The sequence below is a fragment of the Taudactylus pleione genome, unplaced genomic scaffold (assembly GCF_031769625.1).
Source record: "Taudactylus pleione unplaced genomic scaffold, aTauple2 ptg000538l, whole genome shotgun sequence".
NCBI lineage: Eukaryota > Metazoa > Chordata > Amphibia > Anura > Myobatrachidae > Taudactylus > Taudactylus pleione.
This window is the reverse complement of record NW_028284940.1, coordinates 387,065-414,368: the sequence shown is the minus strand read 5'-3', so window position 1 is coordinate 414,368 and position 27,304 is coordinate 387,065. Positions and strand designations below refer to the sequence as shown.

Genomic DNA, 27,304 nt, shown 5'->3' with positions numbered 1-27,304 from the left:
TGCAGGGACACCCGTCCCAAAAGGGAGTACTTTTTCCTTTTTTTTTGCAAACAGAGGTAAGGTTACAGCCTGTGGGACATCAGCAACAAAATGCTTCTAAAGTCGAGAAATGTAGTGTTTCACGAGATCACTTCAGCTAAAGACAGACTTGATATCGTAACACAGGAAAGATTTGTCATGCTAGATATACCTGCAGCTGGAAGCGTGTCAGAGACTGAAACAGTAAATGCAAGTGATCAATCAAGTAGTTCTATGTGGATCAACAAAAAACCTCCCAAAAGGTATAGTGAAGTGTTGCAAACGTCTGCTATGAACCTCAAACCCTCTAAGAAGCAAAGTCAAGTAGCAACTGGCAGGAAAGGAAGTTGGCTATAGATAAAGAACTTACAAGTCTAGACATCAATGACATATGGACTATTGTGGATAGGCAAAGTGACCGTAAAACTGTCAAATACAAAAGGGTCTTCTGCAAGAAGCGTAACCCTGATGAAAGTCTTACACATTATAAAGCCCGTCTTGTAGCCAGGGGTTACACCCAAAACCCCGGCATTGACTACGGACAGATCTTCTCGCCTATTGAAATATACAATACGTAGCATATTGTATTTTTCAATAGGCGAGATCTGTCCATAGTCAATGGTCATTGCCATATACATTATGTATGATTTGCTACTATATCAGCTGGACTTTGACTCCGCTAACCTGAGTTGAGAACTAGAGATTTATATGTAATCACCAGAACACTACAATACAAATTCATTCCCAGAGGGAAAATTGAGCCTTCTGAAAAGTCATTATGTGATCTTAAACAAAGGGCTGTTGTTGGTACAAGAAGTAAGACAGTATAGTGCTGGAAATTAACTTTGCCACTGTCTCTACTTCAAGTGGAAAGAAAAATAAACAACCCAGGAAAAAAGCACTGGACAGCAGTCAACTAGATTTTTAGATACCCGAGCAAAACAAGTTCCCTGAAGTTAAAGTTCAAAACTACTATACATTTTAGAACAAGCATTCATCTACACAAATTGGAGAGCGGATGAAGACAGGTGATCCTGCATGGGATATATGTTTGCTATGACAGGCGCAGCCATCAGCTGGGCAAGTAGAAAACAGCCAACAGTCGCCTTATCCGAGGCTGAATACATGACTATTACATACGAATACTATACATACTGGATTTACCGGGATTGTACCGAATCCGGGGTATGTGCCCAGGTGTCCTGAAAAGTTTTTGGAATTCCCAAATATCCTCGTTTTGTGGAGGAAGGCACCTGCTGTCTCTGAAAAATGCTACCAAATAGAATATGTCAGTTAATTGTTAAATTGTGTAATGACTTTGCTTTTTTAAGAAACGTTAAGAGAATGAAATTGTGTTATGTTCAATGTGCAGTGCTGTGTTTGAAATTGGCCATGGTGGGAGGTCTGACATTACTGACCATATTAAAACAAAGAAACACAAACTTGCATCTTTAATTCCGGGAACATGACCATTTCCATGTGGTAAAGCATAATCATAGTTTCAATTCATTGAACTGCGCCTTAAAAATTGCAAGGGAACTCCCAGGAAAAATTTAATAAACGTGTACAGCAAAAATGAAGAGAAATTGTTGTTAAAATAATGGCACCATACATGATAAGTTATTTGTGAACTGAAAGATGCAGAATTTGTATTAGTTAAAAATAGACAGTTGAAATCATGAGACCATAAAGTTAGTTCCTGTGCTTGTTCGCTACTCTGACAGGTTTAGGTATCATAGTGAAAACGATTCCCTTTACTAATCTTCATGGAGAAACTTATGACCTGATTACTGATTTGACTACTGAAGTGCTGAAGAAATACAAGCTGACAGCATACTGTAACAGCATTACCTGCAGATAACACGAACTCCAACTTTGTAGAAGTCAATCGCGAGGGGAAAAGGCAATGTCTTTTTTTTTAAACTAAAATCTAATTTAAAAAGAAACCTATTTGGATGGGGTAAGTTGCTCAAATTTTACACAACAGTATTCAAAGTGCCAGTGATGTGTTACTAGTTGACGTAGAAACAATTGTATGCAAATATTTTCAAATACATACTGTTCATGTAGCAAGTCTACAAGAGTTTTGTTTTGCTGATGTACAGTACAAAGATATTTTACTGTATGTCATTCAAAAACAAGGTGGCCATCGTCTCCAGCAATTGACAGGATAGTGTCTATGTTTAAAGGCGGGTATCCACTTGATTAAAATGAGCGAATGAACAATAATGATATTGTCATCGTTCAATCGCTCATTAATTGTGCACGAATCAGGCATTAAAATGTCGGAAACGACAAGCTATGCGCGCTCCCGCTGGTCGATTCTGACATCTATAATCGCCTGAACATGCTGGTCAATCTGCCCATAACGACAGATTGACCATGTTCAGGGATGAGGGATGGTGCTTACACTTAATGACATATTGTTCAGTGTAGGCACTGCAGGGGATATCTGCTAGTCAGGGGCGTTTCTAGAGAGGAGGGGGCCCGTGTGCAGTCTCCAAAACAGGCCCTTCTCTCTGTCCGGCAGCACACTGAGCTGTGCGCGGCCAGTACCGGAGTTATAGACTCTGAGCACTAGAGTACACTCAAAGTCTATGGAGTATGCGCAGGTCACTGGAAAAATGGCCACTGGGAGGCCATATTCCAGTCGTTTTTACAGCACCAAACCCCCGCACCGACGTGGGCCTCTGGAGAGTTAAGTAATACTATGGGTGCAGGGTGTGCGGTGCGGGGCCCCCCTGGACCCAAGGGCCCGTGTGCCCCGCACCCATTATAGATACGCCCCTGCTGATAGTGGATACACACCTTTATGCTTTGTTGGTCTAGTGCTTGATCAGTTGCTTTCTTCTATTACTATTGATGAAGAACAATACTTTGACCATTATAAATAGTTGAAAGGCGTATTAAATTAAATTAGAAGTAGACTTCTAATTCAGAAGCCAGTCTATCCTTAGAAGAAAACTGGGTTCATCTTTTAAAAACATTAATTGAGGAAGGAATTGATATTTCAGTGTTTTTATCTGTGACAACTAACACTTAAGTAGATATGTATTCTCACTTATGATCTATGGACAGACGAGAGAAAGAGATTACAGTAGAGATTGATACAGTCTAAAAGTGAAGACTCACTTTGTCCAACTATCCTGTGGGCAATTTTACCACAAGATTCTTAAGAACAATAAAATTGCTGCAACAAATGCATGGTTTATGCAAATACTCCTACACTGAAGAGCAAAATGAAAGCAAGGAAACATCATCATCATCATCATCATGTGAGGTTTTAAAAATATTTATTTGTTTAGATACATTTTTTTATGAAAATGCATTGTAGTGTGAATTTTAAATCTCCAAATATAACCAAATTCTATGTAAAGGTGCACATACACGGTATAACTTTTTACCTGATATGGACAGTTTCGACAGGTTGTACAGACCAAACGCATGAAAATAGGTGTTTTTTGTGTGTTCTGCTACCCCGATGCGCGTCCCTGCCGTCCTCTAGTTGGATTGCAGATGAGATGGTTTTGCAGAGAGATCTACGATATTTTGAGTACAATGTGATACACTTCTATGCATCTTATCCTATGATCGGAACAATCAATCCTACACTATTTGACCACATCTTATTAAGAATTTCAAGGGAAGAATTTTAAGGGCATTCGTACAACACATCTTACCAACTTTGAATTGCACCGTGTATGGGGCCTTCAGTCTGTATTTTGCTTTCAAAGCAATATAATGCTAATATTATGGTGTTTATGTAGTAGGGTACGGTGCGGGTTGACTATGCCGGCAGGATTTCTGTGAATGTGTCACAGGTTTTTATACTTGAAATATATCAACCGAAATCTTAAAAAAATAGCCATGAAGTGTTATGGATGAAAGACTATGGGCCTGATTCAGATTTGGTAATTGAGTAAAGCTGGGTACACACTATCCAGCGGATTGGGCTGACATATCGTTCACAATGGCAAGTGTGTGCTCACTTTGAGCGACCATACAAGTTTCCGTGGGGCCATTCATTGCATCGACAGATCGAGCCTACATGCTGCTCAATCTGTCAATTTGATGAACGACCCCATGCTTGTGGATGCGGTTGGTGAACAACATATTGTTCGGCTGTGCTCCAGATCGTGTGGTATCAAACAACTGCACGATATGCCATTCACCACATCATGCGTCGGCCGTGTACACACATCGTGTAGTGTGTACCTGGCTTAAGAAAGAGCAAGTAACTGTACACCTTGGTAAAACCATGCTGCACTGCTGGTGGTGCAGATGTAAAATGTGAATAGGGATTTAGATTTGGGAGGGGTGTGGCCAAACTGACATCTAAATGGCAGTGTAAAATTAAACCTGTCCAGCATTTGTGGTCTACATGCAACAGCAGCCAGTATTTACCCTGCATGCAAAAAATGTATATATACAGTATTTGCGCCTGTTGCATTGCTACATAGTTTGCCCAGGTACAGAGTTGCTTGCTCTTGCTTACTTTGTTCCCAAATCAGTATCAGGCCCTATGGTGGCGATTCAATTCAATGTGATGTTGAATGGCCCCGGGAGGGAGCTCCCGAAGTTATTCAATTCAATGCAATATTTGGCCGGGCTAAAGGACTCCCTCTCGCACCCTCCTGGGATGCAAGGAGAAATCTGATAAAAGTTCCGGCAGCTTGGCTAATTTCCGGCTTAGCGCGGCGCTATCCGATGCATGGCTGGCACTTTAGTCGGAGAATGCCGGTTCTCACGACTAAACACCCAGGTTAAGTCACGAGAACTGTCATTTTCTGACTTAACAGCACGCTGGATTGAACAGCTCCGGGAGCTACCTCCCGGGGCTATTCAACATTGCATTCATTTGAATCACGCTCTATGTGTGAGTTAGGTATTTTAGTTAAAGATAAACCATCAAAATTGCAGGTGCAATAGATTTAACTTCCAGTACCAAACATTACAGTAGATCTAAACATATTATCAAGTACAATTTTATTAGAGAGCTGGTAGATAATGCCTCAATCAATGTATTTCATGTGACCAGTGAAAACAATGTTGCCGATACGTTGACAAAAGGTTTGACATCTCGTGCCTTTAATGTGTTTTTGCAGAAATATGAACTGGACACTTTTAAATGTTGATGTAATTATGTTGTGTTCAGTGGCGGATTTTACCTAGAGGATGCGGAACTGTAGCCCCCCCAAGTAAAAGCCACCACCAGCAGGGACTGCCTAGCAGTGGTAGTGACTTCTCATTGGAAGTACTCCCTGCTGATCAAAGCCAGACAGGCAGTCCCAGGGGGAGGTGTTTTCTCCCCCTGGGACTGGCAGTCCGGACTGCAATAGCAGGGAGTGCTTCCCGTAGGAAGCCACTCCCCTGCTATAACGGCAGCCCTATATGGCTAATAGGGTCTGCAGCTAACGCAGCTCCTAAAACCCAGCCTGTCTGCCAGCACCACTGGGATTAAGCCACACCCCCTATTTAGGCTGCGCCCCTTGCGGTCGCACATACTTAAACCACGCCTCCCGGTGACATCAGCTGTAAATCAACCGGGATGGCAAGGAGGAAAGGGCTGCATAGACTTCAGCCTATGATGAGCAGATTCCTAGTCAGACAGGTAAGGAGCCGCCGCTGGTTGTGTTGCATAAAACCTTCGTTTCCAGTTGCAGGTGAGACGTCTAAATTATATGATGTTCATATTCAGAGGCAGCGTTGAGTGAGAGTGGGTATTCGAGCAGAGAGCTCTGTGCAGCCCTGCAGCTACTGTGCACTAGGACCCAGTGTCTCTCTCTCCCTGGAAGTTTGACCTTTGATATGCGCTACTGCACATGCTCAGCTACACTGCACGTCTTCCTCCAGTGGTGTCCTATGTGTTTGGACGTGCCCCTACGCTACTCCTCTATACGGAGGGCATACAAGGTACACAGGGCCCTAACAGAGACCCCATTACCCTGTATCACCAGTATAGGGAGCATCCTTCTATAAACCAACAGGGTGTATGTGTCCATACCACTCAGTGCACTACAGTGCCCAGCATACCCTATGTGCTTAAGGCTGTAACTGAAACACTATCTACAGCCTGAACCGGTGTTTAACCCGGTGTCTTATGCTACTTATTTCTACCTGGTTAATAAAACAACAACCTGGTTAAACTGTTCACTGTGTGCACTAACCTACACCCACCCATCACTCCAGCACCGCTGCATACTTTGCCAATATGCTCAGCTTCTTGACCTGTGTCAGATGCCATAAGCACACTTGCGTTTCTCTTAAACAGAGTGGCAGTGAAATGTCAGGATAACAGGACAATGGATCATATCTGAAAATGTAAATGATAAACAAGTTACAGATAAATGAGCACTAAGAATGAACATGAGAACACACTGCAAAATAAGCAAGGAAAAACAGAAAGCTTTTCTACTTGTAAGTCAACCTGCTTAGTAAGACCACAGATATTTTCTTCCATGTTAAGCTGGCCATACACACTACAATTATCAGGGTGATCTGCCCAATATCCGCGGATCGCCCCGATAATTGTAGCATGTGCGGGGGGCGACTGAGGGTTAAATATTCCTCGGTCGGGCATTCCAGATTGTCCAGCATACCCATCCGATGTAATATTTACCGGTAAACTGTCGGCCGCATCGGGCAGTGTATGCCGGGCTGCGACTGACAGACAGACATTTCCTGTGTTCCTTCCCACGGAAGGAACAGGGAAATGTCTCCTCCCCCGGGGGCGGAGCGCAGATGTCGCCTAATACACTGAGAGAAATCTCACAGTGTATGCCCATCTTAAAACATTAATACAGCAAAATTATGGATTAGGATATATGAAAAAAGTTATTTTGTGCTGTAGCTAAACAAGCCCCTAGTTGTGGAAAGTGAGTCACTGTAGCTGAGGACATTTTCACACACGAGCAGCTCAGCTGCCTGACTGGAAATATAAAATGCTACCTGATATTTAGGATGTTATATTACTAACTATAGAAGATTATTTGTTGACAGTTACTTATATAGCGCCAGCATATTCTGTTGAATTACAAAACAGTAATAAAACAAGACTGGCGAGTAATAGACTGACAAAGAGGTAAGAGGGCCCTGCTCACAAGCTTCCAATCTACAGAAGATAAATGGATTTAAATGAGACTGAACATGGAAGCACACTAATGTAGATTTGTACCTGATTATCATTTAACCATAAAGGTCAACCACAGATAATGTAAAACATCATTAAGTTGCAAACCCAGAATTCATTTTAATTTCTGAACCATAATTCTGTGATCAGAGATATGTGCCACTAAGATGATTCCTGTTAGTGTGCATGTGGTGTGTCTGATATTCATATCTTTAACTTCATTGTCATAAACTTTGAGGGAACAATTCAACTAATTTTAAATTGGACAGTATCTGCTATAGTGTAATCATTGCATCCATTGAAAACAAGCCTTAAAAGCAACAACAAGATATTAGGCTCTGGTATCAAAAATATTTACTATAGAAAGGAATTCAGTGACGTGTGGTGAGGTCAATGGCTGGGGAGGTACACAGGTATAAAAACAGTTTTTATATCAAACCTCTGGAGCATGACAGGGAGTATGATAGGGGAGGGAGTATGGCACGGGAGGCTCTGCCTTCCCTGACTGCACGTCTCTGGTTGCTATGTGCAACTTCTCTACTTGTCCTCTTAGAAGGTTTAATACATCCGGAGGTGAGATGCAACTGACCGATGATGGCAAGAGGGCGGGGCATTTCATGTTATTAGGCTCCGCCACCTCACACGGGTCTATGAGGAGGAAGCTGGGCAAAGTGATGCAATTCTCATAATTGCATTATATTGGCCCTGTCCCCTCCTCATGGAGTCGTAAAATATGGCTTTCTGCTGCCCATACCACCCATTCCACTAAGGGGACTCCACGCAAATTTGTCAGTCTCCCGGACGTTCTGGGAGTAGAGTAGCTAGATAAGTATGGATAAACCTGTCAAATTAATGCTGGGCATTGTGTGTTTCCATTGGTAAATGAAACAAAAAAACATTATTATGAGAAGTGTGGAAATATTTCTTATTATTTATTCAGAATAATATATTTTCAATATTAGGTGGTAGGTTGTTGTTACACAGCAAACTGATATACAGTATGTGTGCCGACACTTTATTTTTATAGGCACAGGCATATTTAAAAACATACAGTGGAACTGTGACAAATGAGGAACCATACAAATAAACAAAAGTTATTTAAACAATAACATTGTTTAAAAGGGAGCAGGGATGATAGGAATGGGGAAAGAGGCAGAGGGGGGATATCGCGGAGGAAGGTGTAGAGAAGGAGAGATTAAAATTACCAATTTGTATGCCAATAAAGAGAATTCTCCAGCATTGGGAACTCTAACACCTCATATTATTACTCCGTAATCCGGACTAAAACTGAGCTGGATGCAACTGATCCCTGTATCTAACTACTGATGTGTTTGACACCAGACATATCACTGTCAAAGCAAAATTGTTGCCAATGGAGATAGACATTTGATAGGGAGACTCAATATTTATGAGTTCAACATATCAGAATGCCTTGGTGATATGACTGGTTGCTACTTAATTGATGAACTGCCACCACAGTGTGTACTGTACTGTAGGTGAAACTTCCACTTTAAACGGTTTTAAACAAATAATGAGACTGGCAACTTTGACAAATATTAATATGAAAAAAATTACTTATGATGAGGATTTACTTTTACTTAACTCTTCAGTGATACTATATTTTGGTTTTATCATCGTTTTACCAATTTAAAATGAAATAACACATAGACAAAACAACAGTGCCACTAAGAGGCCAAAACATATATTTTGTTCATTATCACAATTACTGCTGTTAGCAAATATATATTCAGCTAAAAACATTAATACATTTGGGAGCTCGAAATTTAGGAATTATCAGTTACTTCAAACTCAACAAGAACCATTTGTAAACAGCTTTATAATATTTCACCAACAATCTCATCAACGTGATCTGCGTGTTTCAAAGCCACAGCCAGTGATGCTTTACCAGACTCAAGTGATACTGTACAATGAAGTACTGTATGTAACCCCTTCCTGGGAGAGCATTGATCAATGATAAGGGACATTGTTGGGACATAAGCCATAATTAAAAAGCATAGAGCAATAATATTGTGTTTACTGTAAAAATATTGTGTGAAATTTCATTCAAAAATACAAACACCCCTTTCAGTGCCCGACAGGCAGCCATGTTAGGGGTCCACAAAAGGGAATTTATGGATAGAAACCTAACATTGCATCAAAAATAAACACAAGAACAATGCATAACAATAATAAAACTAGTGAGTGCAATCATGAGCTCAGTCTCACAATTAGCATATATGTAGTCTGCCAAATGAAGAGATATACAAAGAACATTCAATGACTGAGTAATTCAAAGGTTTAATGAAGGTGTCTTCCATGGAGCGTGGAGACCCATATAGTCACACAATATGATTTTCCTGTCATTGTGTTGTCATAGGCCAGGCTTCATCATGTTGGGCTGTTGAGGTGCAAAATATGGATCAGCAACTGAGAAAAAAAAAAAAAAAAAAAAAAAGAGTACAACATTTGTTAAAAGTGTTTTTCATTGCAGCATTTTCATTAAATTATTTTAGCAGCTCACCTACAGTAGTTCTACTTGCAATAAGCTTTTTATAAATCTTTACCATGCAAAGTAGATTGTTTTATCCATGACTACTCAAATAGGCACTGTGATGTAATGTCGTTTTACCTTAATAAAAGGAACCTGTTCCTCCTATTACTTCCAAAAGCTATAGGCCAGTATAACCTAAGATGCAACATTTTATCGGTAACACCCTTGGTATCGAAAACAAAATTGCTCCACTTATATCTACAGCACTGTCTTTAAAACTATTGAAGGATATTGCTGTCATTACAAATCTTGAAGGATATTGCTGTTAATGTAACTGCTGATCAAATAGGATCATTGCTTGTAGTGAATAAGTGTATTTTGTATTTAAAAATTAAATCCACGTCTCATACAGATCGTTGAGGGATACATGCACCCAGGGGTGTAGGAAGGGCGGTACCGGTGGAGCGCGAGCTCCAGGCGCCATAATTGTCCGGGGGCGCCCGGTGCCGTGCCTGCTGGCTGGCTAAAGTCTAACCGGCAGCTGTCTGAGCTGACAGCCTGCTGGGTGCCGTTGTGCGTGTGACGTCACAAGCACAGACAGAGGAGCTGAGGCCCCCCCAAAAAGAGAAAAGGACAAGGTATGTGGGGCTGGCAGCGTGGTGCCCCTTTATTGCACTTTAATTAAAAATATAGTTTTCTGGTGCCTGTCAGGTCTATTTATCAAGCAGTGAAAAGTGTGGAGAAGTGAACCAGTGGAGAAGTTGCCCATAGCAACCAATCAGCTCCCATCTATTATTTTATAGACTGTACTTGATAAATGCTACTTCAAAGCTGATTGGTTGCTATGGCCAAATTCTCCACTGGTCCACTGCTCCACACTTTTCACTGCTTGATAAATAGACCCGTGTGAGGGAGGTGAGGTGTAGCAAGGGGGGCACTTATATATTTAATACTTCTTTAAGATGCAACATGCTCCGGGCACCATGGCACCTAGCTACACCTTTGCATGCCCCGCAAGGTATCGTCCCAGCTGCCATTGCCTTCAGGATACTACGGAATTAAATTATTTTTCCACACAATATACCCAACATTAGCCGAGATTTAAGAGAAAAAAACCAGACCAGAGTCACAACTATAAGTCTGAGTGACTGAGGCTTGTGTACCCAAATGAACTACTTAAGTGAGATTAATACTATTTTCCCATGAGTTATATTGGAGGACCAAGGTAGTGCAAGCTACACAAAAGCCCTTCTCATTTCTTAATGGCACTGAGGGCTGTCTACATATCCAGCAAACTAATGACAACATAATGCTTCTGGAATAATTAGAAGGCTTGGAATCAGGAACCATAAGTTTAAGAGGTTTTTTTCTGAGTCATCTCTAATATAGATCATATTGCCAGGAGTGGAGAGATGCCCACACACGCATACTCTAATGCTGGCGACATATCGTGCACATCGTCTATTGTCACTGACAATGCGTGATCCCGCGCAAGCCCGACGGGCGATAACATTCGCGGTGGGAGGGGGGGTGTGACGGCATGCTGCCGAATGCCCCCGCCGTCTTCGGTTGCTGCCGGTATAGGCAAGTGTGTATACACTTGCTGATGCCAGCACCCCAGCCACTAACAAGGTCAGGCGCACCAGAGACATCGTTTAGTGTGTACCGGACTTTAGTGTAGTAATGATCGAATAATAGTAGCAGGTATAAAGTCACAGCTGGCAAGAGCTGTACTTCATAGCTAGCAGCTACAAGCCATCATACAGTATAAAGAGTCTATGGGCCAAATGTAATAGGCCGTAATCTATGAGCCAGCGTGATTCTTGTGAGATAGTCACTAGATTTAAAGCGCCAATTAGTTTAAAGGCAAAACCTACATGGTTTTGCCTTTGAACTAATTGCCCATTAATATAAATCTAATGACTATCTCACCAGAATCGTGCCGGCTCCCGCAAATTAGAGACTATTACATTTGGCCCTATATTTATATAATAAGCGAGAAAGCCTGTCTGTCTATCTCTGTGTCCTTTATGCATGGCCAGAGTTTTGGACCTAGCTCCACCAAATTTGGCATGGTGGTGTAGTTTGACCAGGATTAGGTTTTTGTCTAGGTTTGAACTTCGTCAGGGCCACACACTGTCACACAATCCCTAAAATGGGGACACTCTTAAATTAGACATGTTCCAGGGCTGGCTCCAGTGAAAATTGTCAGTCTGCCAAAAACCTGTGAGAAAGCTACAAAAGTATCCTTTTAACCTCTGTATGAGTAAACTTGATGACTCATTCAAGTTCATATTAAATCTAGAGCCTCTGTGTTTGCATGCAAGGGCGTAACTAGAACTTTGTGGGCCACATAGCAAGATCTTAAAAGGGGCCCCCAGAGGTAAAGAAACACATACATTTGACCCCACACAGAGCCCATTCAAGTTATGCCACACAGCAGTACTCCTTATACACATTATGCCACGCAGTAATGCCCCTTACACATTACACCACACAGCAATGGCTTTTACAGATAATGCCACATAGTAGTGCCCCATATAACACATTATTCTACACAATAGTTGTACCCTATACACATTATGCCCCCCCACCAGCAACTCACCTTTCCGTGTCCCTCCAGCAGCCTCTCGTCTCCCCCTATGTGTCATCAGCAGCCAGCAGGTGTGGATTTGGGGCCGGGCCACCCCAATAACAGTTGGCGCACTCGTAAGCAGCAACAGACATGGACAGGCAGCACCGGCGCAATTTGAATCTGGTGCCGGTCGTGAGCTGGCGGGCCAGCATCAAATCAACATCGCTGACACCCCGGCCCCCCCTCAGCAGCCCTAACTGGACCAGCCCACCTTGTGTGAGTAACTGGGTGTAGGGGTAGCGGCGGGCCACAGACGCAGCTCGGGCACCACTTCAGCCGCACCCCTTGCACCCATGGTAGTTACACTACTGTTTGCATGCATGTTTTAGGATCGATGGAATGGGGTAATATGCGAGAACAATGTAAACAAATAAAGGCTGCAGGTGTACTTCAGGGTCCAGTCTTCACCGCGGGCAACGTCAGGTATCCCAGCTAGTATGGTGATACAATTATTTAAACTATATTTTGCAATGAAAATTCTAATTACATACAAAATATAATATGAAGCCAAACACATAGCTATAAATTATCCTACTGTAAACAATGAATCTAACAGTATTAGTATCATAGCGGCATACTACCTAAATCAGTATAATAAAACTCTTACTTAGGAACAACTTGTCACAAATGAAGAAGCAGAACAAATGAAGAAGCAGGTTAAGGGTGCAAAACAGCCCAGAGATGATTACAGTTGAGCATATTCTGTCTCTCATATTGAGAATAATGTTTCAAACCACAGTCATAAAAAATTGATCAATAGCTCACTGCTCCTTATCCTTTATAAATACATATTGCTTTCATAGATATAATAGCTTTGGATTGTTCTTTTAATATTATGAACTGTCTTTTTTACTTATTTATTTTGGAAGGACACATGCAAGCAATGGAAATATTGCAGGATACAAGAAATATAACTAGCACTCAATCCATTTTTTTGTAACGAAAATATATATATAAATAAACATCAAACAGTGAAACAATAGCAATGCTGAATAAGGTTGTGGGGGAAGGCAAGAGTTAGCAAGGTGAGGCACTAGCTGTGGCCGTGTTCTAGGTGAAAATGCTTGGGGTAAGGCATTTAGGGGTAAATTTACTAAGATGGGAGTTCTATTTAAGAAGTGATGTTACCCATAGCAACCAATCAGATTCCAGGTATTATCTTCTAGAAGGTGCTAGATAAATGAGAAGTAGAATCTGATTGGTTGCTATGGGCAACATCACTTCTTAAATAGAACTCCCATCTTAGTAAATTTACCCCTTAGCTTCTCTGGTGAGGGATTGAGGAATTTTAGAGGTCTCTGTATTTTATCCCAAAGAAAAATCTTTGAGCAGGGCCATTAAATATAAAGGAAGATTCCTCTGTGGCCACAATTCCTGCAAAAGTAGGATCTACTGTGGGAAACAGTATATGCAACTTGTTCGAGGTACAGTACCATCAAAAGTACACTTTGTGAACCATTTAATTAACAAGAGTGGAAATTGAAGTAAAGTGTATGCACTCACCAATCTCCTACCAACCCTCTTATTCAGGAGGGCCATAATCTGCTTCCCACTTTAGCACAGCTGGATTTGAATTTGTACTTCTATTATAGATTGCTAAAATTAAGTTATTTCGAAGATAGAGGGGCTGATTCAGAGTTGGGAGCAATGCCAAAAAAGAATATAACTTTGCACATGAACAAACTATTGAAATGCAAGGGTGCAAATACATTTATTTATTTGCATGTGGGCAGGGGCAGAACTATGGGAGACAATGGAGGTGCCTGCTGCCGGGCTCCAGTTCTGAAGAGGCACCTTGTCCACAACGTAATCACCCCACTTAGGGCTTTAACTATGTACCTAGAGTGTACCGTCACGGCCGCCCAATACATGGCATCCCTTCCCAGCATCTGATAAGCCACCATACGCTAGTGGAGAGCTCAGTGTCAGACCATCAGCTGCTGCCTTCGTCTATCTATAGCAGGGGTCTTCAAACGTGGCCCTCCAGATGCTGTGGAACTACACATCCCAGCATGCACTGCAGATAGTTTTAGCATGCTGTTATATCAAAAAGGTGGCAGTGCATGCTGGGATGTGTAGTTCCACAGCAGCTGGAGGGCCAAGTTTGAAGACCCCTGATCTATAGCCTGTCTGCATGCAAATTGCTACATTGCAGTGTCAGCGGCTGTGACGGGGGAGCACCAAATTATAACTTGCCTCCGTGAGTCTGGGATGAACTTACGCCACTGCATGTAGGGTATTATACTGGTTGCTATTGTAGGTAACCCATAATTACTGGACAGCTTTATTTTTATAAAGCAATTTAAATTTGTATTTGGATGTACCCCTCTCAAATCGAAATCTCTCTGCACATATTAATTCTGTCCCTCCTGCAGTGCATCATCTTTTGCCAAGATGCAAATTTACTCACTTTGTTTACTCAGCCCCAGAACATTTCAAATGGAGTAAGTCAGTGCAAGACTAATTGGGAGGGTAGGGAATATAGAAACGCTCAAATTTGAAGATATTTAAATAGTTTTAGGTATTATCCAGGGGGGGAGAATTAGGAACTGTCCACAAGTTGAGCAATGCAAGAAATAGACAACTAGCATTCAGCATAACCCAACAGACAGTATGACCTGGGGTAGATAAGGATTTGACTCACATGGCTGTAACTGGAAAGAAAGGGGAGCTGACATTTAGTTGTGCAAGTGTCCTACAGTTTTAGTGCATACTTGAGAGTAAGCAAGAGGGTGAGGTTGACATATGCATAAGAATTGGGAAGACCTCATTAGAGCGAAAAGGAAGTTAGCGCTAACAATGTGCTCTCTATAGTCACCCAAGCAATGGTGTTAGGGGTAGTAAAGGTCACACTGAATAGTGCTAGGTGGATGGTCCCAATAATAAAGTTTAACATTTGTAAACTCTCTGCCCCCTGCTTGCTTGATTCATGGGGACTTCCCTTTTGAAATAAATTCTGAAAACCGTTGTGTCTCTTAAACACTGATGGCCTGAGTTTTGCACGCCAGTAGGCCGCATTGCCTGCTCAGAAATAAATGTTGATCTCTGCCTGTATTGCTAGTTGGCTGCAGCTCTGTGGCCGCACTGCCCCTATCCTTCATTTTGTGAAAGTAGCCACCATCGCTATTAGTGCGCATTTGCACTAGTTATATATCTAGTGCAAGAGATCCATCTGGAATCAGATGGATCTGTGCATTGCTCGGTAAAGCCCCCAATTCAGATCACACAGAACACAGGTTTGCCCAGTTCCTACCCAAGTAGACCCACTCAGCTGCTAGTGGAGGATGTGGATGAGATGCATACCATTGTTAATCTCCTAGAGTTGCTCGAAGTTGCATGTCGCAAATCGCCAGATCTGTGCGCAAAAAACAGACTTTCATTCAACTCTGAATCATCCCCTAAATTTGGTGCAGCAAGCAGGAGGATCAGGAATTGGTATTTAAGTTTAGGGAAGACATTAATTTTAATGATGATGATCCTATCAAGCCACAATATTATTAAGGGTATCCAGGAAGTCATGACCTTGGCTATCCTGCTCAGGAAAGGGGATAAACTCTCCTTGTATAGAGTATCACAGAAGGTGGTTATACAAATTCCAAGATATTTCATTCTCTTGGGTTGCCACTTTAGGTGGAATGAAGAATTAAGTTGGGGCTTATTAAGAGGAAAGATAAGAAGAAGTGTCAGTGCTTCCAAATTTGCTAAATGAATCTTGTAGCTAGTAACTCTGCCGTATAAATACATTAATGTTTGGGAGGATTAGCCATGGTTAGGTCATAAGGAGGATGTCAGCCACAAAAAGGTACATTTATATGTTGGAGCCTTTTTGTTAAGGAAAAGCAAGTAGCAGGTATTAGAATGTTATAAAATTGAATGAGAGAATTGCAAAATAGATCTGTTTTTCTAAAGCCAGGGAAAGGCAAGGTGGGGCAAATAAAACGCACGTGCAATACAAAACTGTGAGGTGGGATTCATGGCGCAGGTTAGTTATATTTTCTGTGTCGCACCAAATGAAGTCATTTGGCGCAATTTGAGCGTAGGTTAGTGAGGACACATCTATATTAGAGATGTGCAGGCTTGGATTGGTTCGGATTTCCCCACCAAATTTTGGGACTCAGAAACAGGCAAAACGTCATCTTTCATGGAGAAAGATGGACTTCCATGAAAGATGATGTTTGTCCATGAAAGATGAAGTTTTGCCTCTGAGACCCAAAATTTGGCGGGAAAATCTGAATTTGGCGGGAAAATCAGAACTAATCCGAGCCTGCACATCTCTAATCCATATCTAATAATACCATAAATCACTTGTCACTGGTACATTTTAAAATTAATAGACTCTGGGAGAAACTGAATGGCCATGCTGATAGTCATGGGAAGTTCCTATTATTTCAGTAAGTTTTTAAATGTATGTAGGAAAATAATCAATTCTACCTGTGAATACAATCAGTATCTATCTATCCATCTATCATCTGCACATCTTACCATTTTGATTGTACACAGGAGGTGCCGGATTATACATAGGGTACTGAGCTGTGGGACCACTTGGTGGGTACACTGGTAGAGCTTCATATCCTGGTTGGGGTGAAGCATATTTAGGATCCATTGGATATGGTGGATGTGTGGAGTATGGAGGCTGCATAGGGTATGGAGGCTGCATGGGGTATTGAGGTTGAGTGTTGTATGGAGGCTGTGTAGGATACATAGTTTGCTGAGGAACTCCTGACATCTGGATTTCTTGAACTGGAAAACAAAATTCCCATTAGATAGTTGTGTTCACATAACCAAGGTTCATTATGCTTGCATTTATAATCATTAACTTCTATCAAAAAATGACTCTTTGGGGAAGGTGGGAAAGCCACATTCCGTATGTTCTATCTCATAAGAGCAGGTACTTTATTTGTCTATCCCAATTTGGATTTAGTACTAGTGTAAGTTGTTTCTGAACATACCCAATAAACACTGGCAGGCACAAAGCAGTTATGAACATACTCACAGAAAAAGCTTCAGGGCTGGACAGAGATTATTAAATAATAGAAAAAAAATAAATCACAATTTAGCCTGCAAAATGGTGTTACTAACTACATGTATATAACAAGAACGGTAAAGCTGCATGGCTTGTAGGTTCCTGAAATGTTCCTTAGAGCGCAATAACATTGCGGACATCGTTATTGAACTCCTTCATGGTACCTACAAAGTACAGTCCATCTGTGTGTAGCACATGTGAACAGTTATGAAATGGAAAATTCTGGCACAGTACCATCAGTTTATTTTTTTCTCCATGTTTACAGATATTGCTCAGGAAGGTCAGTTATTCACAACCTGGCAGCAAATGATGTTTGAACACATGTTGACGCAAAAGTTAGTTACAGTAATCAGCATAATGATTTAAATAAAGCAAATTAATTTAAGTGGGATTAATATATAATATAATGGTTCTGGAAGATAATGTTAAAAAATATATATTTGCTTAAGATTATTATCCAAGACCGTGGTTCCCAAACTGTGCTCCGCGATACCCTGGGGTGCCTCGGGACACTTGCAGGGGTACCTCAGGTTGGTGGTCCAGCACCAAATCAAATTCTTTATGGTCAATGTAATGTAAATATGTGCACAAACAGAAGCACAAACCTGTCCACCACTATATAACCAAACCTAAGGATGACAGGTAAGCACAATTTATTTCACTGTACTACTTCACTACATTTTTTTCTGAATTTCTCAATAACAAACTTTTGGCTTAGGGGTACCGTGAAAACAATGCCGATGCACTAGGGCGCCGTGATTCAAAAAAGCTTGGGAACCACTGATCTAAGAGGTCTTTGTGACTGTTATAACTTTTGACAATGATCAAAACTTGATCCTGTTCATCCGAAACTGCTTTAAACCATATCTAAACTGCCCATACAGAGTGGAATTGTAAACAACTAATTTGTGTAGGTGTTTTTTAACCAAATTGATCCCAAATCACTGTGTGCAGACCTAGGGGCATATTTAACAAGCAGTGAAAAGCGTGGAGAAATGGACCAGTTGAGAAGTTGCCCACAGCAACCAATCTGCTCCTACCTATTATTTTATAGACTATACTTGATAAATACTACTTCAAATCTAATTGGTTGCTATGGGCAACTTCTCCACTGGTCCACTGCTTAATAAATAGACCCCCTAGAAACTAGTGTGAAGGAAGGTTGGCCAGTCTGTCAATGTGTCTATGGGCCTAAATCAGAGATAGTTGGTAATGCAGCTGCAGTCACATCCGCTCTCTCAATAGAGGTTGTGGGATCTCAGCCTTTCCTTGGTGCTCCATGGATCTGTGTATTTGTGATGGAGATTGTAAACACTCCAACATCGACACAAAAATGGTTGCACCACTGACATTTGTGAGTCTACTCTTACTCTCCTCAAATCCAACTACACATGGCCTCTGAAACAGTGGATTTGCGTTTGGGAATGCAGCAGCACTCCCAGACACACTTGTGATAGTTCCATAACAATCCCATGAAACGGCCCCTTTTCGCAATCACTTTGGGTCACCTCTCAGTCACCACCATGAAACGCACAGAGATCGCAACCCCATTCTGAAGTGTTAGCGAAAGCCATAGGACGTTGGGTTTCGCACATGCTCAGTAGAACACCGGAATATCTACATTGCGTCCGCCTCTGAATGCAAAGATAAAGTGTAAATACTTTGCATTTCTATACATGAGTATGAAACATGATTACCCCCTTCCTTGAGAGTGTTCCTTACACTTGCACTATTACATTGTGCCCCAAACTCATTTGTGTTGAATGCAGATAGAAGGAAATGCTGGAGACAATTCCAAGGTCAGACACGCTACAAGAGAGGACAACTAGCCTCAGAATATTGGATTGCCACTGCCAATCTGGCAGTGAATCAGATCTCAGCGTAATACTGCTTCTCCTGCCTACTTGCATCTGGCCTTTACAATGATGTTTAGTAGCAGTTGATTCATGTAAGAATCCCCAACAAACAAATAATCTGGGGCAGAGGTGTAACCACCCCAAACCTACCAGATGTAAAACAAAAACAACCTTTAAGATCTAGAAAAATATCTGTTTACTGTATATATTATTTACAAAGACATCATAGATGCCATGGAGAACATCTCACACCACAAAAAGTATAATAGATACAATTAATCACATTAAGGCTGGAATTACATTAGTGGGCTCCTACAAACTTGTAAATAACAGTTGTAAATGTACCCAAAAGATAGAGTACACTAATGTTTCACATAATAACTTACATTTTTATTTTATTACTAATAAAAAATTGTGCCGTGTACATACAGTAGATTCTTCATTTGAATTATCTGTGTAGATAGAGCACAATTCTTGTAGGACTCAGCTTTGGTTCAGAAGTTAGGCTCATAGTAATAATCTAAATGCTAACAATTTTATTATTATTATTAATAATAATAATAGTAATTATTATTATCCTTTTTTCTAAAACTTAAAATATATATTTTTAAACTTAGAGCAGAGGCTTAAACTCAATAAAAAATACTTGTAAATACCAAAATGTCAAGCTCCATTCTGTTTATTTAAATACAGTGTAACAATGTTTTATTTGGCCTATATTCTTATTAAAGATGGATTTTGATAACTAAACTTGAGATGCCAGGACAGGGATAGATCAGAATACTCAGTGTGGCTGCTACGCTCACCTCTGTATGGTGTTCCTCGCTGGTGGCGCCGCTGGTACAAATAGCAGCAAGAGCACATGAAGCAGCAAATCAGCGTAACAATCACCACGAAGAAAAGAAGTACTGAAAAGCCAATGCCAATAATAGTCTTTGGGCTGTGGTGGAAAGAAAATGTTTAGTGTAAAATTACAAAAATGAGGTTAAACCAATGGTGAAAAGGAAAATTATTTCAAAAATAATTCAGACGACAACTATGGAACAAGGGAAAATAATGCTTATAACATACAAAACAGTTATATAAAAGAAAAAGGGTTAAAGAACAACACCTTAAAGAAAGACAGTTCTTCTGCATTCTCTCGGTCATCAGTCTACTAGGATCCATACAGCAGTATCTCTGGTGACAGTCCCCACAGCAAAAGGTAGCAAAATGACAGTCTACCCCAGGATGCCATCCACCACTGCGATCCTGATACCAGAGGCAGTCTTCATCCCCAGACACTAAAAAAAGCAAATAAAGAGATACTGAAATGCTGAGATTGTACCCCATGATGTAAGCTGGCAATTCTTTACATTATGCTTTTTTCAATTTATATCTTGCAAGAGACCAATTATCACATCATGTCATGATGCTAGATTGTGATCCTATGGAAAATTAATAGAATCGTTATCAATCAAGATAGAAAACAAAATACTAAGATGAAGGTCAGTGTACATGCTTGTTTTTAAACTACATCAACAGCATCAAGGCGGAAGTGACCACACAGATGAGCAGCCAGATCTCTTCTGATCTTACCACACGCAGAGTTTGGCCAAAGTGGTACACACTATAAGATTATCTGTCCAATCTGGCTAGTTGGAATGAAAATCTGGTAATGTGTGGGAACAAATGACAATCGTCCATTTACTCAAAAACACCGTACAGCTAACAAAAATGGTCATTCTGAGAAGCTGAAATGAAGTTAACCAATTTGTCTTATTGACCATTGTTTTCCAGTATTTGGGAGCAAATGGTCGATTGTCAATTGCTCCTATACATTACCAGATTTTTGTTCCAACTAGTCAGATTGGACAGATAATCTTATAGTGTGTGGCTCATTGTCAGGATTGTCCAGTGTTTTGTGCACCTATTAATATGTGCATTTCAATGTAGAAGAAAATATTCTATAGAATGGAAGTAATGCATTACTATGATTTTACTTTTTCCGTCGTTATATTTCTGCCAATGAGGCATTAGATATGTAACACAGTGATAGTCTTTCTGCTGTATATGATAAATTAGAAATTATGTAAATAACAGTAGATGTTGCACATTATTATATAATGAGCTGGTTGTTCAGAGTTGCTAGATCAATGATTTATAAGTGGGCATATATAAAATATATATGTTACATGTTGACAACAGTATCAGTACAGTTACATATGCCATATCCAGCATGTATCGGCTTTAAATGGCAGAACTGGCAGTATTAAACGTTTGTATTAAAAGAAACAAAATTAAGAAGTTTCCAAATGCGATGCACTAATGACTAAATTATTCTCATTAAAAATATAACTTTTATTCTAACCATTCAAATGTATTTGTATACAAATACATGTTTAGGAAACATCAGATTAAAATACCACCAGTGTATACCTTCATTATTACCCAAATCAATGTGTGAAATAATGAAGATTATGGGCCTGATTCAGACCCACTCGCGAGCGGCTGTCCGCTCGCAAGTGGGTCGATGTTATGGACTGAGCATGCGCACGACGGAGGGAGCTCCGTCGTGCGCATGCGCCAGACGCGACGAGCAAAGGAAAGTCCTTCGCTCGTTGTGTCCGATCAAAGGGGGCGTGCTGTCAATGTTGATTGACAGCACGCCCCCTTTGGTGGGCGTGCCGGGGGCGTGCCTCCATGACGGGGGCGTTCCCACGGGAACGCCTCCCGTCAGAAGCCGGCCCACTGACATCACTAGTGATGTCAGTGGGAGTGATTTTGGCTCTGATAGAGCCAAAATCAATCCGGAGCTTGCGGTTGAAAACCTCAACCGCAGGCTCCGGCTCGCAATTTCGATGGTCGCGATGGTCTCGACCATCGCGGCCATCACAAAGCACGCTCGTATAGCCTGTGGGTGGTGACCCACAGCTATACGAGCGTCCAGGAGGACGCTCCATGAAAATGGAGCCCGGCCCTCATTCAGAGCGTGCGCTCTGCTCAGAGCGTACGGCTCTGAATGAGGGCCTATAATCATATACTGAATATAGGCCTAATAATAATAATAATAATATACACTATTGTACAATTGTGTCATGGTTGTAGTTTCCTTGTATGGTACATCTTCTCCTACATAGCCTGTATTCAAGGTATTAGCCTAGAAATGTTTAGTGCAGTTTTATTGTATGCAGTTGTATCAAATCTTCCCTTAAATCAGTGGTTCCCAAACTTTCTCATTTAGAGGCACACTTAGGGTCTCCATAATTTTTTCAATGAACCCCTTAGCCAAAATAATTACAAAGCAGTCCTGTTTAAGTAGTTGGGTCTCAGTAATGTAATAAGTATTTAAAGAGGAAAAAAAAAGAGAAAAACTGATCTATACTTACCCATTGCCCATCAGTTTCTCTCCCATTGCCCCCTCCGTCTCTCTCCCTTTGCATCCTCCATGTCCCCGCTTACTTACCTTTAGTTGTGATCGCCTGCGCTGTTCTGCAGCATTGCTCCTCAGAGCAGATCAGACACTTCCTGTCTGATCCTCCACAACGCACAGCAACAGGCAATCTCAGGATTTACTGCCTGTTGCTTTATATTGACAGCTCTCCCCTGCTCATCGAACTCCCCCCCGCTCTACTCTGTGCCGCCAACCTCTCTCCCACCGATGCAAAATTTTATATATATATATATATATATATATATATATAAACATATATACATATACACACACATACATACATTTTACAAAAAAAACTAAAAAAAACAAACATAAAACTTTAGGCTACCGCAGTACCTTGCTGACAGCACGACGGCACCCCAGGGAGCCGCGGTGCACAATTTCAGTACTGCCTTAAAAATATTTTTAAAAATGGCAATTTTGCATCAGTTGCTTTCTTTGTTCAAAGTTGTCTTTTTGCTGAGTTTCAGAGAAGGCAACTGAGACCTCCCGATGCAGTGAGAACAACTCAAAAGTGCCCATTATCTCATTAAGGGGTCTATTCTGCATCAGTGTCAATATTGGCACAAAAAATTTTGGACAACATTGAAACAATGGGCCTGATTCAGACCCACTCGCGAGCGGCTGTCCGCTCGCAAGTGGGTCGATGTTCTGGACTGAGCATGCGCACGACAGAGGGAGCTCCGTCGTGCGCATGCGCCAGACGCGACGAGCGAAGGAAAGTCCTTCGCTCGTTGTGTCTGATCAAAGGGGGCGTGCTGTCGATGTTGATTGACAGCACGCCCCCTTTGGTAGGCGTGCCGGGGGCGTGCCTCCCTGACGGGGGCGTTCCCACGGGAACGCCTCCCGTCAGAAGCCGCCCACTGACATCACTAGTGATGTCAGTGGGAGTGATTTTGGCTCTGATAGAGCCAAAATCACTCCGGAGCCTGCGGTTGAAAACCTCAACCGCAGGCTCCGGCTCGCAGTTCCGATGGTCGCGATGGTCAAGACCATCGCGGCCATCAAAATGCACGCTCGTATAGCCTGTGGGTGGTGACCCACAGCTATACGAGCGTCCAGGAGGACGCTCCATTTTCATGGAGGCCGGCCCTCATTCAGAGCGTGCGCTCTGCTCAGAGCGTGCGGCTCTGAATGAGGGCCAATGTTTTTCTATTTCTCAATACTTAACGAGGCTATTTAGCAAAAATCTTCTCAGGAACAGCTGTTGTGTTAACACACTGTCCCTACGTAGTCCTCGCAGGCAGTCTGTTCGGTTGTCTGAAAAGACTATCCTGCACTGCGCATAACCCATGTTTGTATTTCTATTAACTTTATTATGATTTTGGGATGTAGCAAAATCATCTTTCCAAGCTTTTAACTATTACATCTGATCTTAGTGACCTTATGACTTTGTCCCAGTATTTACAACTAAAAGTCTGTTATACGTTTTCTTTCATCATGTGATAAATAATTCTATCCCTTGTATGATTTGTTTGGGCTAACTCACTTTTCTTCTTATTTAATAGGATGATTTATAGTCACCTGCACTCTCTGTCTTTTCCCCCTTGGCCACAGCTAACGGTCTGTCCCTGTCTGCTCAAAATTAGATTGTCATTATATTAAGAACACTTAAACAGGTTTGGTAATCACATCAATGGAATACTGCAGTGCAGTGGAGACACACAGCCATTCCATCTCTCCTAGTTACCAGTAAAGGTGCGTAAGACGTAACGATTTTTTGAACGATTTAACTATAACGACGTCATTATCGTTCAAGCGCACTCCCGTTTGTAGTTCATTTCAGACTGTCCAACATAAGGATTTTCATTATGGAAGGAACATTTTTTGTTCATCGTTGTAAAAATCGTTCATTACACTTCAAAAAATCGTTCACTGTTCAAGAGAAAATCTGACAGATAATCGTTGTTTACAAAATCGTTACGTGTGTATGCACCTTAAATGTTGCTACATATTCTGCTCTCAATTGCTGACTTGATAAGCTATTGAATCTGCAACTTTAAATGAACTTTCATTTATAACCCTCCTACATATCAGAGAACTCCTTGACAAAATAATACACACAATAACTTCCTGATTGGTCCATTAACATTTGGGATGGGGAGGAACTCAAAGGGTCCACAAAGAAGAGATACAGGGAAACAAGACATCCCTACAATGATAAATGCATTAACATCTGTCTCAGTTCTTGCAACCCATTTATGCCCCCCAAACTTGCAAGAAAGGGAGGCCATCGGGAAGCCGACTGCCTAAATACCGGCAGCCGGCTTCCCGACTGTCTTATCCCGGCAAGGGTGAAATGCCGGGCGTCTACATGTAGACGCCCGCATTTCCCTGACGCCAGGAGACTGGCGCCCGGCCAGCCGCGCGGGGGGGGGGGGGGGGAGGGTTAGGTTTAGGGCTCCCGGGGGGGACTTAGGGTTAGGCACCCCCCCGGGAGGGTTAGGCTAGGGGGAGGGATGGTTAGGGTTAGGCACCCCCGGGGGGGGACTTAGGGTTAGGCACCCCCCCGGGGGACTTAGGTTTAGGCAGCGGGGAAGGGGGTGGTTAGGGTTAGGCACTTAGAGGGGGGATTAGGGTTAGGCACTTGGGGGGAAGTTAGGGTTAGGCACCCCTAAGGAGGGTTAGGGTTAGGGGGGTTAGGTTAGTGGATACACCTATGCACGATCGGGATTTCCAGCGCTGTCGGGCTTCCGATGCGTCGCACTCTGCTCCTGTCGGGCTGCCGCTGACGGGAATCGAACCATGCGGCCGGCGGTATTTCATACCAATTCCGAAGAAAGAAAGGAGCAACCCTCATATGAAGCTTCAAGGCCTGGTCCTATGTCAGTGGAAAAGGGTGATCTTGGGGAGATACTTTATTTACTCTAGAACAGAAATCCAAAAGAGAGTAAGGGCTAAGGTCTTGACTTTTCAAACAGATACTGTATATGTCTCTTGGTGACTAGGCTCACAACACTTGAATAAAACAAGGAAGAGGCTGCAGAATTGTATCCTAAACTACAAGAAGCCATGAACCAACATGCCTTGAAATGAAAAACGATTAAAAGTTGCCTAACAACTAATAATAATAATGAGAATCGTGGACATTGTAACAATCCTAGGATCAGATGTATATGGTAAGAGATCACCACAAGGTAGTTTAGATTAAATCTATTAATATATTTAATGACATTTCTGGAACAAGTTCAAGGCTTTCAAATTAGGATTACCACTCATCCAGTATTCCCCCGGTCAGTCTGGAAATAGCAAGATCTATCCGTTGTCATGAGGCCTGGGAATCTCGGACGGGCAGTGTCCGGAAATGATGGCCTCCTCTTTTGATCCCTCCCCACAGCCTGCCTCTGCCAGCCCTGCCATGGCCCACCACAAGGCCTATTGCTGCCTCACCCATAACCACCTCCGCCCAACCACTTCAGAGTATGCTAAATCAGGAGAAAAAGATTAACAGCGACAGCTTACTACCACTTGGCTGGTAGCACTAGGCTGAATGGTGGTTAACAGTGGCTGGCCGCGGTTGCAGGTCCCTTTCAAGGACAAAAGTAGCAGGAGACGCGACGTTAGCGAGATGGTAAATTTCCTTCACTTCACCGGTATATTATTAGTTACATGCAACAAGGTATGTTATGTATATTAACGTTATGATTGTGTGCTATTGGTCCCTCCATCTGGGATGGGAGTTAATGGGTAATCAGGGTTTGTTTAATTGGTTAGGTACTGCCAATGGTTTCTTGTGTATTAGGCTTTGTCAGTGATTCCAATGTGTAGGGGATACACCAATACGTATGTGTATGCTTATTGTGTGCTCTCTCTCATTCTTCAGTGAATAACCATGTTATACAATATAAGCATGTTATATAATTTCACACCAATTGTGTAGTCTCCTTACTTGAGTATAATAGGGTTACCATCAATCCAGGATTCCTTTGGACAGTCTGGAAATTGCAAGATCTGTCCAGAGGCCTGGGAATCCTGGTTGGGCAGTGCCCAGAAATCTTGCCCGCCCCACAGCCCACCACTGCCTGCCCATATCCTCCAACTCATCCAACTGCGTGACTATGCACTCAGTCAGTGGCAGTGCTCTGTGGTACTAGTATTGTGACTCTCTGGTGAATCTGGCAGAAATAAGACATTCATTGTTTGGATTCTACTACCTTCATAATCGGAGGGTACAAACTAACCGCAGCTTGGATTGGTGCAGAAGGAGAAGGCACATATACTGACACTATATTGTGTAATGCTATAGAGGAGCTTTTATACTAAAGGGACTAATTAATTTGCTATGTTTAAAATATAAAGGAGCGTAAGGGAGCTTTGGAATTAGTGGCATATAAAGGGCACAAGGGGGCTCTTTATTAGAGAATTCGTAAATGCCCTGACAAATAAAATGGTTGTAGCCCACGGCGTTTTGCCCATGCTCCCTGTACAGGAATCTGAAATAAAAAAGGTGGTAACCCTATCTCAAATAAAGCACATGTTTGGTGAAGATTTGGGAGATTTAGAATGCTGATGGCAGTTTCTTCACGGCCATCCCTTCTACCCCACATCTAGTCTCTTCCATCATCATCTCAATGTGTGGCTGCAAAGCACTGGGGGCCTGACCCAAAGGTGGATGCGACTGCACCTTTATGTTAATGCAGCAGCTGACGGAATTCGTACAGCCACCTACCAGCTGCGACGCTAACTGCCTCTGTGTGCATTAAGGGCGTCAGATTGTTG

General features: G+C 41.9%; 1 protein-coding gene across 1 annotated transcript in view; it reads right to left on the bottom strand.

The window, feature by feature from the left end:
- Positions 1-8,065: 8,065 nt before the first annotated feature.
- Positions 8,066-27,304, bottom strand: part of SHISA4 (shisa family member 4) — a 76,515-nt gene continuing 57,276 nt past the window's right edge. Inside the window, exons 2-5 of the mRNA XM_088451157.1 lie at positions 20,264-20,435; positions 19,959-20,092; positions 16,756-17,013; positions 8,066-9,574 (exon numbers count right to left, since the gene is read on the bottom strand). Coding sequence (XP_088307283.1) covers positions 9,519-9,574; positions 16,756-17,013; positions 19,959-20,092; positions 20,264-20,435 — 620 coding nt within the window. The 3' untranslated portion in view covers positions 8,066-9,518. The remainder of the gene's footprint in view (positions 9,575-16,755; positions 17,014-19,958; positions 20,093-20,263; positions 20,436-27,304) is intronic.